General features: G+C 34.4%; 1 protein-coding gene across 3 annotated transcripts in view; it reads left to right on the top strand.

Annotated features, from left to right (window-relative positions):
- Window positions 1-18626, top strand: part of ZMYM2 (zinc finger MYM-type containing 2) — a 108665-nt gene that overhangs the window by 70189 nt on the left and 19850 nt on the right. For all 3 annotated transcript variants that reach the window (XM_027588342.2, XM_027588341.2, XM_027588343.2), the window contains 9 exons: window positions 3223-3388; window positions 3943-3977; window positions 10438-10567; window positions 11514-11629; window positions 12633-12804; window positions 14293-14418; window positions 15141-15235; window positions 16729-16897; window positions 17127-17278. In XM_027588342.2, the coding sequence (XP_027444143.2) occupies window positions 3223-3388; window positions 3943-3977; window positions 10438-10567; window positions 11514-11629; window positions 12633-12804; window positions 14293-14418; window positions 15141-15235; window positions 16729-16897; window positions 17127-17278 (1161 nt within the window). The remainder of the gene's footprint in view (window positions 1-3222; window positions 3389-3942; window positions 3978-10437; window positions 10568-11513; window positions 11630-12632; window positions 12805-14292; window positions 14419-15140; window positions 15236-16728; window positions 16898-17126; window positions 17279-18626) is intronic.

Genomic DNA, 18626 nt, shown 5'->3' with positions numbered 1-18626 from the left:
TCAAAATTAGGTCTGGTGAAATGGGAAATAAGTAGATGGGCAAGTTACAAGGATGTATATATATCAACCAAAACTGAGAATTTGAAACTGCCAAATAATAAGGGACTGCATCAGTATAGGCTGAATGACCTATTATCAATTATTGAAGGAGAGATTCCTGTATTGGCTGAGATGCTGGATTAAGATTTTTGAATTAAGAATTTAGTACCCGCATATTATATAGGTTTTTTGAACTGGTGACTGTTAATCCATTCCACCCACCCCCCCCCATAACAGACAATCCCTGATTTTCCATAGTGACAGGAAGACCACTAAGTAGATGAGGAAATGGTATTTTTTATTTAGTTATTTATTTTTTAAAGATTTTATTTATTTGACAGAGAGGCACAAAGCGAGAGAGGGAACACAGCAGGGGGAGTGGGAGAGGGAGAAGCAGGCTCCTCGCTGAGCAGGGAGCAGGATGCGGGGCTCAATTCCAGAACCCTGGGACCACGACCTGAGTCGAAGGCAGATGCTTAACGACTGAGCCACCCAGGCTCCCTGAAGTGGTATTTTTGAAACCAGCAACTTAAGTTTTACTTCAGTTCTTCCTTTTTTTTTTTTTTTTTAAGATTATTTATGAGAGAGAGAGTGTGCGTGCCCATGCGGGGTGGGGAATTAGGGGCAGAGGGAGAGAATCTCCAGCAATCTCTGCCCTAATCGCAGAGTTCATCTGGGGGGATACCATGACCCATGAGATCACCTGAGCCCATGAGATCACCACCTGAGCTGAAACGAAGAGTTAGATGCTCAACTGACTGAGCCACCCAGGCGCCCTGTACTTCGGTTGTTATGCTGTAGAAATGTTAAGCTTTTCTAAGAGTTCTCTCCTATGGTTGGAAGGAAGTAGTTTTCGTAAGGAGTCATGGTCATTTTTAACAATGTTTTCCAATTAGCCATTGTATTTTAAGCTCAGTTCCAAACACTTTACCCAGAATTTGCACGAGTGGCTATAAAAGAAAAAAACAAATGGAAAAGAGGTTCACAACTTCTGAAACTTTGATTATGGCATTGAATTTGGATTTAGTATTGAGTACTGTTACTATCCTTCCATTCTGAAAAAATATGTACATATTTTATTTCCATTTGCTAATTGGCATTAATTTTGCTCGGGTACAGAGAAATCATCTAAATATGTTTTGAACCTTCTGGAAGAAAGCTTCAAATATTGTTACTACAAAATCCAAATGTCTGTAATGATAAAATAATGAAGTGATTTCATTGTTCAGATTCTTTGAGTAGAATGTGCTTGGCTTCATGTCTTTGACCTTCTAAATTTTTGTGTAAATAGAAGTATTTTAAGAATTAGTATAGTATATGTAGTGATTTGAATATATTTTATACAAATTGGTGTTTTAGATGTTACATTGAGAACCTTCTTGCAGCATTTTACCCTTATTAAGGATTTTTATTCTCTATTTATATTAACTCATTTTGTCTTTCCATTGTCTTTATAACTTGATATACTTAAAGCCCAGTTTTGATTTGGATTGTCCGCTTGGAATCCTGTCTCTGCATTTTTAATATTTGGCCTTAGACAAGTTACTTCATTTCCAGTACTGTGGTGAGGATTGTAGAGAGTAGATATAATATGCCCGGCTTTTATTTTTCAGGTTCTCAATGAATGAGAGGTAGTCGGGCTACAACTTCACTTTTGCTATGTTTTTGCACTGTTTAGACTCAATAATTAGAATGTTAAGCTTTTGATTTCTTCCTTTGTGCTTTGTCTTGGGTATAAAGTATAAAAAGGGAAGCAAACATTGAAACTTTGAATACTTAAAGGTTATTTTAAAGAACAGTTTTTGGGTGGTGACCAGGGACCTTTTTCATTATTGAGTAAAATATGACCTAGTTGATAATAAGTGCTAATGTTACTGAAGTTACCACATAATATTACCGGCAATATAAAATTTGAGCTCACAGTTTTTGGACAAGAGATGTGATATTGGCATCACTTAATAGTCATAATTTATATTACAAATCTTCATTCATTTAACATTTATTCAGCAGGAGAAATACCTGACCTGGAGAAAAAAAAGAGCCTGTGTTCTAACCTTGGGGTATGTTTGTTATATAAGACCTGTTTATCAACACAATCATTTGTTAGTAGTCCTGACTAGGAATTTTGACATAGTATTTATTCATAGAACTCCTATTGAGAAATAAAGTGAGAGATTTCAAAACCCACAGTATAGAACTGTAGATTATTTAGGTAATGAGGAAAAGCTGTGTGATTATTATGAACTTAATATGTATTGCTTTATCAAAACTTCTAAGTTGTTAGTTAAACCAAAGGGGTAATTTAAAAAACATGATAATTTATTTCTACTCTAACTGGATCAAACAGTTATGAAAAGAACTGTATTTGGAATTAATCATTCATATCTTTTGGTCCACTCATTGATCAAGTTGTTAAGAAATAGTGAAAATGGGCAAAATTTAGGGGAAATGGGTTCACTAAAAAAATGAAAATCTGTCCCTGGATTATGGATTCACCATCATAAGGTTTAATGTTTTATGTATGAATTTTACTAGTTGGGATTGATTGTTGTCCTAAAATATAACTTTTTTAATTAAAGATTTGAGTGTTTTAAAACATGAACTTAAAGTTCTTGTTAATAGTTAAATCAGCATATTTAATAAAGCTCTTTAAATGTATTAAACTATTGAAAATACTTCAACTTAACATCCCTGATTTTTCTCATAAGAGCTTGCTTCAAAATTTTTCTGGTCTTATACAACTTCTTTAAATTGATTTATCTTGAGCTATCAGTTGAACACAGGAAATCTATTTATTAATCAGAGATTTTCAGTGTAATCTGATTGTAGGAAACTTGTACCACTATATCATTAGGTCCTCAAAATTATTTTAAAATATTAAAATATATTGTCCAATTTGGTCTGTCAATGTTCACTTTTTTTGGTTATCCTATCTTTGTAATGCTGGTCTTTAACTGCTGGTAAGTATAGAAAGGGATTTTGACAATTAGGTAAATTTTGTTACATTTTTTTCACTTTTATTGTGGATTTTTACTGTATGTTTATGATTTATATTTTTTATCAGAAATTGTTTTACATTTGGCAATAATCACTGATAAACTTTTATAAATCTTTTAAAGTACATGTCTGGCTTTTTAAATTTTTTAAATTTGAAATGTCTGATGCCTTCCTTTTTTTATTAAGGCTGCAAGGTGTGACTGTTGTAAATCTCAAGGAACGCTTAAAGAGAGAGTGCAGTGGCGTGGAGAAATGAAACATTTCTGTGATCAACACTGCTTACTACGTTTCTACTGTCAGCAAAACGAGCCCAACATGACAACTCAGAAAGGACCTGAAAACTTACATTATGGTATGTAATAATTTAGGTAGTAACTTGAAAAACTTGTATAGCAGTGTTTAGTTACTTAGATCTGAATTCAAACTAATGATAATGAATAGTTGATTTTGGATAACGCATAGTCCATTTTGTCTGGGTGGAGGTGCCCCGTATGATATTTCTGTAGGTGTATTGTTTTTTATTCTCTTTTAAAAAATTTAGTGCTAGTTGAAAAAAATGGCAATTTTAAATGAAGACCAGTTTTAGGAAATTGTGCTGGGAGTAGGTTGGGAGGAACAGTGAAAACCCTTTAGAAGTTGTGACTTATTTAAGAGTTAAGCATAAGAACATAGTATTGACCCCAAAGCAATGAATATTTTCTGAGAGGACAAAATGGGAAAAGGGTTAATTCCACTTATTTAGCTTTGTATTTCAGCTCTCAAATTTGATACTCTTTACTTAAAATAGCTTACAACGTTTTCTTCATTAACTATTTTAAAAAATCAGTAACATTTAATGAGAAATACAGATTTAGAAAATTCTGAAGAAAGTGATATTTGTCTTATTTTAAATTTGTTTGTTTTTAGATCAGGGTTGTCAGACGTCCCGAACCAAAATGACAGTAAGTATTGCTTAAGTAAGGTGCTAAATATTGATTTTTATAATGTGGGCATAAATAAATAGTCCAATTTAATCTGATCATAATAAAAGATTTTTACTTTCTCTGTTGGGACAGTTGAAGTATTTAGGTAAATTACATTGTATTAAAACAGATACTTTCGTATATGCTAAGGAATAAAAGGTGAATTAATTATGGCTTCTACCCACATTGGGGGAGATAGACATATAAATGGTATTTGAGTTGAAGTAACCATAATCTTTTTTTTTTTTTTTTAAGATTTTATTCATTTGAGAGAGAGATTGAGTGAGCATGAGCACAAGTGGGGGGAGGGGGTAGAGGGACAAGCAGACTCCCCACTGAGTGGGGAGTCTGACACATGGGGCTTGAACCCAGGACCCTGAGATCATGACCTGAGCCGAAGTCAGACAGTCAACCAACTGAGCCACCCAGGTGCCTCAAAGTACCCATAATATTTAAGGCAGTAGCAATACTATGTTTGAAATGATTGACTGAATGATTGTATCTGTTCCTGGTGGCTGTGAAAAAGCTTTAGAACAGTTGAGTAGAAGGTTGCCAGATAGATAGTGATGAAAAGTAGGAGGAATGTGCTAAGGGCATGCATAACTATTCATTAGGGCCAAACTTAAGGGGCACCTATGGTGGAATCATGGAAAATGAGGTAAAAGGATAGGCTGGGCCAGATTATTAATGGCTTTGAGTTTATGTTTCTCAAATAGGTATCTGAAGGTCTGTTTTGGGGGCCAGGACTTACAAGTTTTTAAATACGAGAAATACTTCCATAATGTGTCCTGTGGATTTTTTTCTTTAGTCTTTGGTGTAATACATCAAATTCTGCTTTTATGTTAGCATTTTAAGACTTTTTGTAGGTTGAAAGTGTCCATTTGTATGTAATGAATAAAGAGAAGCAATGTTTTGCTATACTTTGAAGCACAGTGAACCTGCCCTGTTGTATGCTGAGTAACAATAATCACCAGTATTGGAGTACTGGTATTTCTGGCATCCGTATCCAAGGGAAGCTCTATAGGAGTCATTTATTGGCATTATATTAAGTCTCTGAGTTTTTGACCTGGCATGAAAGAAGAAATCAGTGGTTCTTAGATCTGGCTACACATTTGGATCACCTGGGGAGTTTCCAAAACTTTCCAATGCCTGGGCCCCAACTCAGAAATTCTGTTTTTGGAAAGTTCTTCAGGTGATTTTAATATGTAACCACAATTTAGGATCACTGACATAGTTGAAAAATTAGTGATTTTACATTCTGTTCAGTTTTTGCTTTTGATGTTAATAGTTAAGAATCCTAGGAAAGTAAGAGTGCTTTCTCCCTTGCTTTACTCCCCTATATGTCATCCCCCCCTTATGGAAATACATTTAAAATCAGATAATTCAGAAATACATTAAAATAATCCACTGAATCATCTCATTTTAATACCAGGCACTTTTATCCATGATGAGGATATAAAGATGGTCACTCCATATTTTAACTTTGTAGCCATAAGGCAACTTCCAGCCTTGTTTCAAATATGTAAGCTTTTGACCAAGGCTTTAAGGCCCACCTTCTACCAGCATAATATCAAATACTTTCTTCCTCTCCTAGCACTTGAACCACATTATATGACAGCCAGAAGGGTCTAGGGAAGGATAAATCAATGTGCCACTGCAATCATTGCCTTTTGTCTTATAAAAACCCTCTCCCATCTTTTCTTTGTAAGCTTTTGAAATCTTTTAATTCCCTACCCATAAACTTCAAAGGGTGAGAGCTTAGCTGTATAATTTTGGACAAGTCCCTTTACACAAGTTCTTGTGAATTTCTTGTTTGAAAAATGGGGTTGAAGATAGTACCTACTTTAGGGTTATCACATAGTAAGTATTAAATACATAGTAGCTGCTCTGTTCCAGACCTCATAAAGGCAGTTATGTATAGTAGTTAAGAACATAGGCTTTGGTGTTAGGTTAATTTACTCAGAACTTTTAGCTCTGTCATCTTTCCCAGGTTGTGTAACTTCTGAGCCTTAGTTTTCAGATGAGAAAATAAAGTGGGAGTGATTAAAAGGCCTACCTCTTGTAGCGTTAGGAGAATTAAATAACTCTTTTTTTGAGTTATATAAATTTGGTGCTTTATGTAATGTCTTCGTCCATTTGAGCTGCTACAGCAATACCATAGGTGAGGTGGCTTACAAACAACAGGAATTATTTCTCACACTTCTGGAGGCTAGGAAGTCTAAAATCAAGTTGCTAGCAGATAACAGTGTCTGGTGAGGGCCTGCTTCCAGGTTTATAAATAGCCATCTTTTCACTGTATCTTCATATGGTGGAAAGGGGTAAGGCTTCTCTAGGATTGCTTTTATGAGGGTATTAATCCCATTCATGAGGCCTCTGCTGTCATGATATAATCCCCATCTAATGGCCACACCTTCAGATACCATCATATTGGGTATTAGATTTCAACATACAAATTTTAGGGGTATATATTATCTGTAGCACATAGTGTCTGGCATGAAGCAAATACTGAACAGATGGTAGCTTTTGTCATTATAATTTTATTTTGGATCCTCCTTCAGTATTCATTATAAATAGAAGTAGATCTTGCTTGTTGAGAAGCAGAAAAGTAAGAAGCATTATCAAGTGTAGGTCTTCACTAGGTGACATAGTTTATTTGACATGATGTAATGTTTCTAAATGACAGGAGGTAAAACCTTGAGTAATCTACAAAATATATGATTTTGGACCCCTTGTTATTATGTGGGGATTCTAGGGTATTTTCCAGCTTGGACCAGGCTTACCTAGTCTTGGTATGTAGTAGATAGTCAATACCTATTTGTTATATTATTCTTCCTGTTTTACAGTTGAGGAAATTGAGCCACAAGAGACTGAGTCACTTGCCTGATGATACACAGCAGTAATTTTAGGACTAAATTCCCTAACTCCTTGTTTGTAGCTCTTTTTCTTAGCTGATTAATAATGTGGTTTGAAATCCTGATGAATCTAGAATAGTACCAGCCCCTTGGCTATATGCATTATTTGTAACTCATGAGATATCTACCTGAAACAGTCTTTTAAAAAATTTGTATCTTTCCACACCTTTAAATATGCACAGATAAATTTATTAAACAGTAAGTGCTTTAAGTACAATTGATCATCATTCATATTTGCAAATTTGTCTATTCTCCAAATGGTAGCCCCTAAATCAATACCCATGGCAATTTCAAAGAAATTTGCAGACATGGTGCAGATTGGTGAAAAACGTGAGTCTCCTGAGGTGCATCTTCCTGCTGAGGTGGAACAAGGCAAGGCTTTCCCTTCTTGTCTCACCTCATTCTATAAGCAGGTGTCCTTTTCATAGTCATTTAGTACCACCTTTTTCATATTTTGTCCTTTGTATTGGTGATATTGCTTTATAAAAGATCCCCCAAGCATAGTATTAAAAAGCCCTATCTAGTGTTCCTAAGCACAGGAAGGCTGCTCTGTGCCTTATGGAGGAAATGATGCGTATTAGGTAAGCTTCGTTCACTTGGCAGTGAGTTTAATGTTCATGCATCAACAATATGGTACACTTAGAGAAAGGAATAAGAAATTCACCAGTCTGCAGATGAGGTAACCCAGAGTACTGAAGTAAAATCTACAGTACATGGTGAAGCTATGGAAAAGAAGGAAGAGTGATTATATTTATGGATTCATGGACTTAGGACTAATTAAAAAAAAAAAGTGAAACAGCATTGTTAGGTTTTCAGCTTACGTACAGCATGTTACACAGGCTCAGGAAAATGTTAAGCCCTTCTTGCCTACTGCTGCCTAGCTCACACATTTCAAGCAAAATGGTATGAAAAATGTTAAACTTGCATGCAAGATGGTTTCTGCAGATCAGGACCAGGATGCTTTGGAAGAATACCAGCCAAGTGTTAACACAGGAAGAAGGGATATACAGTTAAACAGATTTTCAACACTGATGGGATTGGCTTGCTTTCACAAGGTCAGTGGCAAATGAATGTATATGATACAAGTGGTCTCCAAAGCCCCTGACTTTAAATCGTTTAGAAACCATGCAACCTTGCTGTTGTGTGCCAGTGCCAAGGATAACTTCAACCCCCCCTTGGTGCATAGAGCCCAAAATCCATGAAAAATCCAGGGAAAAAACTGAACTATATGCCAGTCCATTAGAGGTGGAACAAAAAAAAGCATGAATGGTATCTAAAATATTCTGGGATTGGTTCTCCCAACTGCTTCATCCTAGAAGTTGAACATTGTCTCTAGAATGAAAACCTTGCATTTGAGGTTTTTTGAGGTTTTATTACTGGATGATTTCCATTGCCTTGAAGAACTCAAAACTGCCTATCTCAGTGTAGTTCCTTTCATGCCCCCAAACACTATCTCTCTCATCCAGCCCCTCAATTAGGGCATAATTAAAGTTTCAAGACCTACTTCATGAGAAAGCTTTCGAAGCTCTCAACACCAACAAGGAAACCGCCCTGATAGATTATTGGAAGTTAGTTACCATATGCAGCATTATTATGTTGGCACAGCTTAGGACAGCATCAAGCAGGCTACCATGAATAATTGGGAAAATGTTTGACCAGACTGTGTGAAAAATTTCAAAGTTTTTGAAGGTGTCACAGAAAAAAAAAAAGTGTTAAAAACGTAATGTGTATTGCACCAAGTAAGTGAAGAAAGCTTTGGGAACGTGCAGGAAGATATGGAGGAAGTTTGGTAGAGAAGGCAGTAGAGCCCACCAATGAAGACCTTGGCAAGATGGCAAAACAAGGCACCAGATTCAGTGATGAAAGTCAGCCCAAGACTCCTAAGAATGGCCAAAACATTGGAATGGAATTCTGCCTTCAGAAGAATTGTCAGTGACATGGAAGAATATGACCCTATGCTGAACAAAGCTGAAATTTAAGCACCACTGTGGTTGCCCCTTATGTAAAGATGCTTTAAAAGATTTGAGGTGAAAAGCCAAGCAGACAGGCTGACTTCTTTTTGAAGCCAGTTTGGGAGGGAAAAGTGCTGACATTGTCAAGAAATTACAAGAGCCAAACTCTTGAGGTAGAACTGCCAGATGTCACCCTCTTCTTCCCTCACCAAGTCACCGACTTCTTCCTCTTCTGCAGAATAATTGCCATCAACCTTTCCCTTGGTTTTTATGGGCACGCCAAAGGTTGAGAGGTTTAACCACACAGTGCACTGCCCCATTGTACATCCTGCATGTCCACTAAGAGTAAGATGTTAATATTTTTATAAAATGTTCAATGTTTACTCTTTGGTTTTTTTTCCAGGACTTTATTTACGTTAGTGTACAATATACAGTATGTGTTAATAGGACTGAGTATGAGTACCATATAGTATATGTGTACTGTATCTGTGTACTGTGCAGGAGTGTACACATCTGAGTGAAAGTGTTAATAATCATAGTATACTACAGTACACAAAATGCTGTAATCATAATATGTTTTAAAGAAACACTGAGTATAATTATTTGTAAGAAATATATATGAAATCAAGTGTGTTTCAAGAGAAACACTGTTATGTCTTGATCTGTTGATGAAAATATTGTGACCAAAGGCTTGTAGGAACCTAACATTGTATTTCCTTTTGGAGTTACGGTTCTGTATTCACTACTTAAGTATTCATGGTGACTGTCTAGAAGTTAAGTACCTCAAATATTCTGTATTCTCTACCTTTTTTTCCTATATCAGTATATGGAGAGCACCTATGTTTAGTCCCTTCTGGACAGATCTTTAGCTTATTTTAGAGAGAGAGAGAGAGAGAGAGAGAGAGAGAGAGAGAGAGAGAGAGAGAGAGAGTGTGTGTGTGTGTGTGTGTGTGTGTGTTTTGCCCAGGAGGGGCGGGGAGTTCTCAATTGCAAATAATGCTACAGTGAACATGGTAAAAACATCTGAGAGACTATTATCTAGGACAGGTTTCTGAAATTGCAATTGCTGGGATATAAAAAATACTTTGAAGTTTGATAATATTTATGGTAATTCTTTTCATCATTTTTTTTTAATCTTTTAAAATTTAGTAACATATATAAGCTCTTTATCCAGTAGAGGGAACTAGTATGTATCAGATGGCCATAATAACTAAGAATCTTTCTCAAATAAATTTAAAAGAGGCTAATTATTTTCAGAATTCAGGCTAACAATCTTGTGTTTTTTACCTAAAAGTAAAAATTGTCTTTTTATGTTTTTTAAAAAATATCCATTGAGGTCACACAGTTCTTCTGTAGAATGAATGATTTCTCCTGCTTTGTCAGTAGTTAGGACAGATTCACATTGATCCTTTCAGATTAAGACTATGGTAAACATAGTAATAATAACAATTTGGTTATATTCTTAAACTTTTGTGTGTTCCCTCCACATGATCTAGAAACCAGATATTCATTAACACCAGGAAGTAATAAAAATTAGAGGCAAAAATAAAATGTTGCTCTTTGCTTCCTCTGTAGGGTTCAGCACCACCCCCTTCTCCGACACCTAACAAAGAGATGAAGAACAAAGCCGTTCTTTGCAAACCTTTAACAATGACGAAAGCTACTTATTGTAAACCTCACATGCAGACCAAATCTTGTCAGACAGGTAACTTAGGAAAATTTGACTTACATACTTCCCTGTACTTAATACCTCACTTACTGAAATTCATGCTTTTCTCAAATAATAGGCTATGGAATGTATTTGTTTTGGTCACTTTGTCATTTTCTGTTGATTTTGCTTATCTACATTTAGACATTACCTTGAGAATACAGCATTTTGTTTAAAATAATTAATGAAAGTCAGTCTCTGTTACAGGCTCAGAATATAAATTATGTCACAGGTGAAAAAATGCTGTATCAAAAATTTCCTTGGGGCTAAGATTCACTAAAGTTACAGTAATCCTTCTGAGAAAATCATCTCTGTAAATGTGACCTGTAATGTTAACAATTCTGTTTCCTTGTCAGAATGAGATGATATCATTCAATTACATATTTTTATGAGATTTAAATGTATTCTAATTGTTTGATTAGATAAATCTTTTTGCAGGGAATGTGAGGGGAATCTGATAGGATATATGGAACTATATAATGTTTTTAAGGGATGTTTTCTTTGTTTTAAAAAAAAGGCCTAAATTCTATTTTTCTCTCTTTACTAAAACAGTTACTGTATTTAGTTTTGTTTTTACCTTACCTAATTTTGTGTAAACAGGGAATTTCTTTTCTTTTCTTTCTTTTTTTAAGATTTTATTTATTTATTTGAGAGAGAGAGAGCACAGCAGGGGGAGCAGCAGAGGGAGAGGGAGAAGCAGGCTCCCCGCTGAGCAGGGATCCTGACTTGGGGCTTGATCCCAGATCCCAGGATCCCAGGATCCCGGCATCATGACCTGAGCCAAAGGCAGATGCTTAACTGAGCCACCGAGGCACCCCCAAGAATTTCTTTTAAAAGGGAAATGAGGCCCTTAAATTTTTCTTTGTTATCAAATTATTTTAACATTGAGTAACTGTGTAAATGTTACTTAACATTGCTCCTTAAACACATTTTGTGTTTTTAGATGATAATTGGAAGACAGAATATGTTCCAGTGCCTATCCCTGTGCCTGTGTATATCCCAGTACCGATGCACATGTACAGTCAGAATATTCCTGTTCCTACTACGGTTCCTGTTCCTGTAAGTCGGATTTTAAGTTTTTTGTTTGTTTTTTTGGTTTTCATTTTGAAGTTTATCAGGCATTAGGTGGGAGAACAATGTAGTGAAGCTAGTAGAACAGGGTTGAGTCTTTGCCTTCATCAGTTAACTTAGGTTTGGTTGAATCTGTCAGTGTTTGCTTTGTGTTTAATCAAGTAAATGTTCATCCTTAAAGGTGAAGTTTAGCAAATGTCTGTGTCTGCTTTATGCATATATATATATATATATATATATATATATATATATATATATATATATATATATATATAGTGTTTTATATTTGAGTTCATTTTAGAGAAAAATATTTGTGAAGTTATAAGTTTTAAAACTTAAACACAGAATAGAATTTCATATGAATTATGATTACATTATTTTGTCCTAAATCACTTGCAGTAAAGACAGTATGCCAGGGCTTGGCTGTCATAGTCCCCGGGGGACAGAGGTATCTCAAAAATTATTTTTCTTTAATTTTCATTTCAAAAAGTAGCTGCTTATACTCTGAGCTTTCCTTGTTACAGTTGACATCTTAGTTTTGGTATGTGTTTTTTCCAAAGCTTTTATGCAGTGTGGTATTATAAAGAAGATCATGTGTTAGAATAATTTTTAATTTGGGAAATTATCTTTATTTATTTATTAGAGAGAGCACAAGGAAGGGCAGGAGAGGGAGAAGCAGGCTCCCTGCTGAGCAGAGAGCCCGATGTGGGGCTCGATCCCAGGACCCTGGGATCATGACCTAAGCCAAAGGCAGAAGCTTAACTGACTGAGCCACCCAGGCGTGCCCCCCTTTCTTTCTTTCTTTCTTTCTTTCTTTTTTTTTTTTTAAGATTTTTATTTTTAAGAAATCTCCACACCCAATGTAGTGCTCCAACTTAACAATCCAAAGATCAAGAGTTGCACACTCCACTGATTGTACCAGCCAGGCAACCCCCGGAAAATTATCTTCTAATGTTGAGTAAGCCTAACAGTAAATATTTTGGTTAATTAGGTGCCGGTTCCTGTTTTTCTGCCTGCCTCATTGGATAGCAGTGAGAAGATCCCTGCAGCAGTCGAGGAACTAAAGAGCAAAGTTTCTTCAGATTCTCTTGATACAGAGCTGCTTACAATGACAGATATGATAACTGAAGATGAGGGGAAAACAGAAGCTGCCAACATCAACAGTGAGTTGCACTATATTTCACTTTGTGAATAAGTGTATCATTGGTTTTCAGTAAACGTTGTAATTAATATAGTATGTTGCAGGACATATCATTGTGTTTCACCTTGAAATGGGAGTGGGGTGAGCATTGCAACAAAAATGTGTTTTTGTATTAAGAGATCCATACTCTAGCCACTTGCTCTCTTATGCCATGCCCAGTTTTAATATATATATATTTTTAAGATTTTATTTATTTATCAGAGAGAGAGACAGAGGTAGGCAGAAGGAGAAGCAGGCTCTTTGCTCACCAAGGAGCCCGATGTGGGACTCGATCCCAGGACCCTGGGATCATGACCTGAGCCAAAGGCAGACACTTAACCGACTGAGCCACCCAGGCGTCCCCCCATGCCCAGTTTTAAGCAGGACTTTGTACAGTTTGTATAGTCCCTGTTTTAAATGTAATAGGATTTGACTTGTAAAATCAACTCAGAATTATTTCTGTTTTAATGTACTAGCTCGACACAAAAATAACTTGTTGGCTTTAATAGTGATCCAAACTCTTATTTTGTAATGGTTATCCCCAGTTTTGTTTTGTTGGCTATACTTAATAAAATAATTTGCATTATCTAAACCAGGGTTTATCCTAACTTCTGTTAGGGCAGTGTTTGCCAAATGGCATAGCATAAGTATGTTGTACATGATTCTCTTAAGAGTATTTATTCCTACCCTTACTCCTCTGGTACCACCCAGAGACCTGTTTCAACCATGAGCTACCTAATTCCCATTACCCTAGAGTACAATAGAAAGACTAAAAATTTTATGTATTTCATAATGTGACAGTTTTTGTGGAGGACTTTATTACAAATTAACTTAGTGGGTTGCAACCAGTAGTTTTGTTTATTTGTTTTTTAATGAAGTGAATGGGAAAACGTTAGGGTGAATCTCATCAAAAACATACTGTTTTGTGAAACCTTTGTTTCCTGTGTGTGTGTCTGTGTTTGTCTTTCTGTCTCCTATCACCACCTTGAAATGGATAAAATGTGTATCTTACTGTGGGTTGCAATATAAAAATGTTTGAAAGCAACTGATCAAAACATTAGAAAGCAGTTGTAATTGAATGATGTAGAAAACCTAGGTCACAATTCAAAAAGAGTATTGAAAATTGCAGTTATCCACCCTCATTAGTTTATTTTTGACAAGAGATTGCTTTTAGAAATACTCTGCATACCAGAGTTGGTTTACTATCAAAGCATGCCTATTAACTTTTTGAAAAGGGGCAGTCAGAAACTTAAAGGATTAAGTTTCTGTGTACTCATGATTATCTAACAATTATAAAATTTATAATAGTTTACATTTCAAGATTATATACCTTTTCCTTTTGTGACATATTAATATAAGTATTTATTCTTGTTTTATATTTACAATTAAATGACTTCCTTTGCCAGATTAAATATAGGTACTGTTCAGGTCTTCTATTTTGATTTCTAATGATCTTATAAATTGATTACAGGTGTAGTTATTGAAACAGACATAATTGGTTCAGATCTCTTGAAGAACTCTGATCCAGAGACACAGTCCAATATGCCTGATGTACCATATGAACCAGATTTGGATATCGAAATAGATTTCCCCAGAGGTACTCTTATTTATTCTTTAAGTGTGAAATACAGTTATGGAATTTCGTTATGATCATTAATCATTTAATGTTCGTGTTCTTGCCTTTACTGTTTATATTTATCTTTTTTTTTTTTACCCAAACAAAACTCAATGGTTAATTTCTCAAAGTAATTCATTATAGAAAACTGTTGATAGAATAAAGGATAAAGAAGTGATTGTTTCTTCTTTAAAAAATTAAATAAAATATTGACTATTTTTCATAAGACCTTTTTAAAATTAAGTTCACCTTCAAAAGGAAAAATTATTTTTAGGTCTTTCGTTGTAAAGGAAATGTGTTCTAGTTTTCATTATTTTCTTAATCTATTGATGGCTAATAAACCTGCCCAATAGAATGTAAAGTATTTTATTTTGAGAAAGATTTGATATGTTGAAACAGATTTGTACTGAGATCATTTAGATCTTAGAATTGAATTTCAGGTTATAATAGTTTTTCTGATATTATACATTTCCATGAAAGTTTCATGTTGTTATTTATTATACATGTGTTTTATTTAAGAGTCTGAATAGGGTTTATCAGAACTCATAGACCATTTTCTTTTCACTTTCACCCATAGCATAGGTTATCCTCATATACAGGTGCTTGGTTATATTCTGTGATTAGTTCTTTGTTGGCTTTGTTTATGTAATATAAACTTGTGCTGTTATATTTGGAAATAAAAGTTCTTCTCATTTGATTGCCAGCTGCTGAGGAGCTTGATATGGAAAATGAATTTTTATTACCACCTGTTTTTGGAGAAGAATATGAGGAACAGCCTAGACCTCGATCTAAAAAAAAGGTATAAATTAATAGTATTTTTGCATTTAACTACGATCTCTGTGTAGCAGTATCTCTTTAGGTGTGGAGCAAGGATATAGTGATCCACAGTTGTGCCTGAGACCATGGGAAGACTTTTTTCCCCTAGATTTAAAAAGGCTTTAAGAGTTAAAGTCTTTATTACTTCATTTCTAACTAATAAAAATGTCTAGATTTACTTGTAACTTTAGAGAAGAGTTGAATATTATTGCCATTTATTTATTTATTTATTTATTTATTTATTTATTTATTTATTTAAAAAAGATTTTATTTATTTATTTGACAGAGAGAGAGAGAGCACAAGTAGGTAGAGGGAAAGGCAGAGAGAGAGAGGGAGAAGCAGGCCCTCCGCCGAGCAGGGAGCCCGATGCGGGACTCGATCCCAGGACCCTGGGATCATGACCTGGGCTGAAGCCAGCCACCCAACCAACTGAGCCACCCAGGTGCCCCGAGTTGAATATTATTGCCATTTAATTTTCCTTCATAATTTTATCCTGACAAAAGGTTGACATTGTTGCTAAAAAAGTAAACAATTCTTTCACAAGAATTGAGACTGTTTTCTAGGGATCTGTTTTTCTACTATTATTTCTGATGAGACTAATCTGTGAGGTTGAGATAACACAGTTTATAATATCTGATCTTTTTTAAGTGTGTCAGCACATGCAAATACATGCTGAACAGTTTAATTGTTCAGGTAGATCAAATCTACATGTATTAACAGTTGTTAATTTTTAAAAATACTTTATCAACAACTTTATATATTTTTGATTTGCAATATAAAGCAAGATCAAAAGAAAAAATAAAAGGATGACTTTCACAAATTTCCCCACAAAGAAAGAAAGAAAAAAACTAAAAAAGGAGTTAGTACCTGCAGTGGGATGAAGTTGGACTCCTGTTTGACACCATATAAAAATTAACTCAAAAATGAGTAACAGACCTAAATATAAGAACTAAAATTATGAAACTCTTAAAACAGGCCTAAATCTTTATTACCTTGGGTTAGGCATAGTTCTTCGATATAACACCAAAAGTGCAAGAAATAGCAGGAAAAAATAGGTGAATTAGGTGTACTACATCAAAATTTAAAACTTCTATACAGCAAATAATGCCATCATGACAGTGAAAGGAGCTGAGTGGTCATTCCCCATAAATTGGAATTACAGAAGTTCAGTTTCTCTCTTACATTAATATTTAGAATCCTTTTCAGATTATTAATTGTCTTATATTTAATTATTTTCTTATCAGTGACTGTCACAGCAGAAGTTAAAATGATTTTGTTATACAAAATGGTTTATGTAGAAATATGGCATTCCTGGAGATATATTTCAAGTAACTATTCTCAGATTCTGGAATACCAATCAGTGCTAAGCGTATATATTTCTCTTTTGATTTACATTTGTTGAGAGATGACTTACATAAAGTCATGAAACAATTTAGGCTTTTTTAAAAGATTTTACAATGGTGTTTTACTAATAGGGAGCCAAGAGAAAAGCTGTATCAGGATACCAGTCTCATGATGATAGTTCTGACAATTCAGAATGCACCTTTCCTTTCAAATATACGTATGGTGTAAATGCATGGAAACACTGGGTCAAAACTAGGCAACTTGATGAAGATCTTCTGGTATTAGATGAGCTAAAATCTCGTAAGTGTTCTGATTTTGTTTCTTCTTGCATTGTATTTCAAATCATGATTTTTGTTACTAACTACCTTTACTTTTAAAAAAACATAAATGTAGCTGACAGTATTTTAAGAACATTTAAATATGACTTTCGTTTTACTTTAAAATTCTTATATAGTATAAATCAGTTTCAGAAAGTTTCTTAATCATAAGAGTAAATAATAACAATTCCTAATTTTTTCTTTCTTTTTAGCTAAATCAGTAAAGTTAAAAGAGGATCTGCTCTCTCATACCACAGCTGAGCTTAACTATGGATTAGCCCATTTTGTCAATGAGATCCGACGGCCAAATGGAGAGAGTTATGCACCTGACAGCATCTATTATCTTTGCCTTGGAATACAGGAGGTTAGTAATTTGATGGCTATGTTTGAATATAATGTTAATAAGAAAGGTTGTTGTAGTAGTTTTGGAAAAGAAAAATGTTAATGTTTCAGGAATATTAAGGGCGGCAGCTTTATGGAACATAATGATTTCTTTGCTTGCGAAGACAAAAAATAATTTACTCTATTTGAAAATACTAGGATGTTAAAAAGGATTTTCTTAGCTACTTTGTATATAGGTTTTTCTGTTATAATGAGGTATGTTCCTAAAAATCCTCAAGTTCTTCAAAACTATTGTACCATAACCAAAAAGAATTTATGTGAAAAATGGATTTAGGGTCAGGCGACTTGAAACTCATGCATCTTTTGTAACAGACCTAACAAAGCTGTATATTTGTTACCATGTATATGATAATCAGGATGGCTTCATTTCCTCTTTACAATTGCAAATAAATAAAGGAACATTCTGAGGCATGATCTATATATGAATATATAGATCCATGCTGATATACATGTAAATAGAAAAATGGGTTTCTTTGCAAATAGTCGGTCTGTTTCAGTTGTACACTTCTCATGTTTCTAAGTTCTTAAATAGGGTATTTACTCTTTAATTCTTTGGAATCATCTTATAAAAGGAGATCATTCTTTGGGTTTTTAGATAAACTTAAACCACATATCTGTGAGTAATGAGTGAGTCTGTTTTCCATAATAAACATAAAGATCAGCTTGTAATTCTGAACAAATTGTTCGGGTTTGAGCCCAGGATCTTGCTTTACATCCTATGTATTTTTAGCTGTGGTAAATGAGAGAAGGAGACCTTTTTATGTAGAGCTTTGTTTATAGGCCCAGAATTTAGTGTTATGCTGCTAACAGGTGGTAGAAACTGAAATAAATTACTCAGAAAATTAGAATTATCTTAATTTTTATTTATACTATCTTTAGGATAGAAATTTGTCTAAGATTATATAAGTGGTAGTGGGGAAATAACACATGGCTATAAATTACTGTATGTTCAAAGGCCATCACATATTTTACAGTAACAACCTAAAAAATACATAGTAGATTTTACTTTTTTTATATTTTGATAGATTTATATGTACCTTGAGCCTCATGTTTAGTTGGCGATAATAGGTCCACCATTCCAAATCCCCAAACCCCTGAAAACTAGAGATTTTACTCTTTAGGTTTTCACAAAAACTAATTTGATAGTAAGTTGTCAAGTTACTATTTATTACACTTTGTTGATTATCCATAGAATATTAACTATATAATTCACTAAAGGATTGTTAATGTTTCTAAACAAATACAGGGTACTTCCTTAGACCGTTCTAGGAATATTATTTAAGTATATACATGCCCTGTATTTCCTCTGT

Source organism: Zalophus californianus, chromosome 3 (assembly GCF_009762305.2).
Source record: "Zalophus californianus isolate mZalCal1 chromosome 3, mZalCal1.pri.v2, whole genome shotgun sequence".
Taxonomy (NCBI): Eukaryota; Metazoa; Chordata; class Mammalia; order Carnivora; family Otariidae; genus Zalophus; species Zalophus californianus.
Note: the sequence above shows the minus strand (reverse complement) of the source record. Positions and strands in the feature narration are given on the sequence as shown.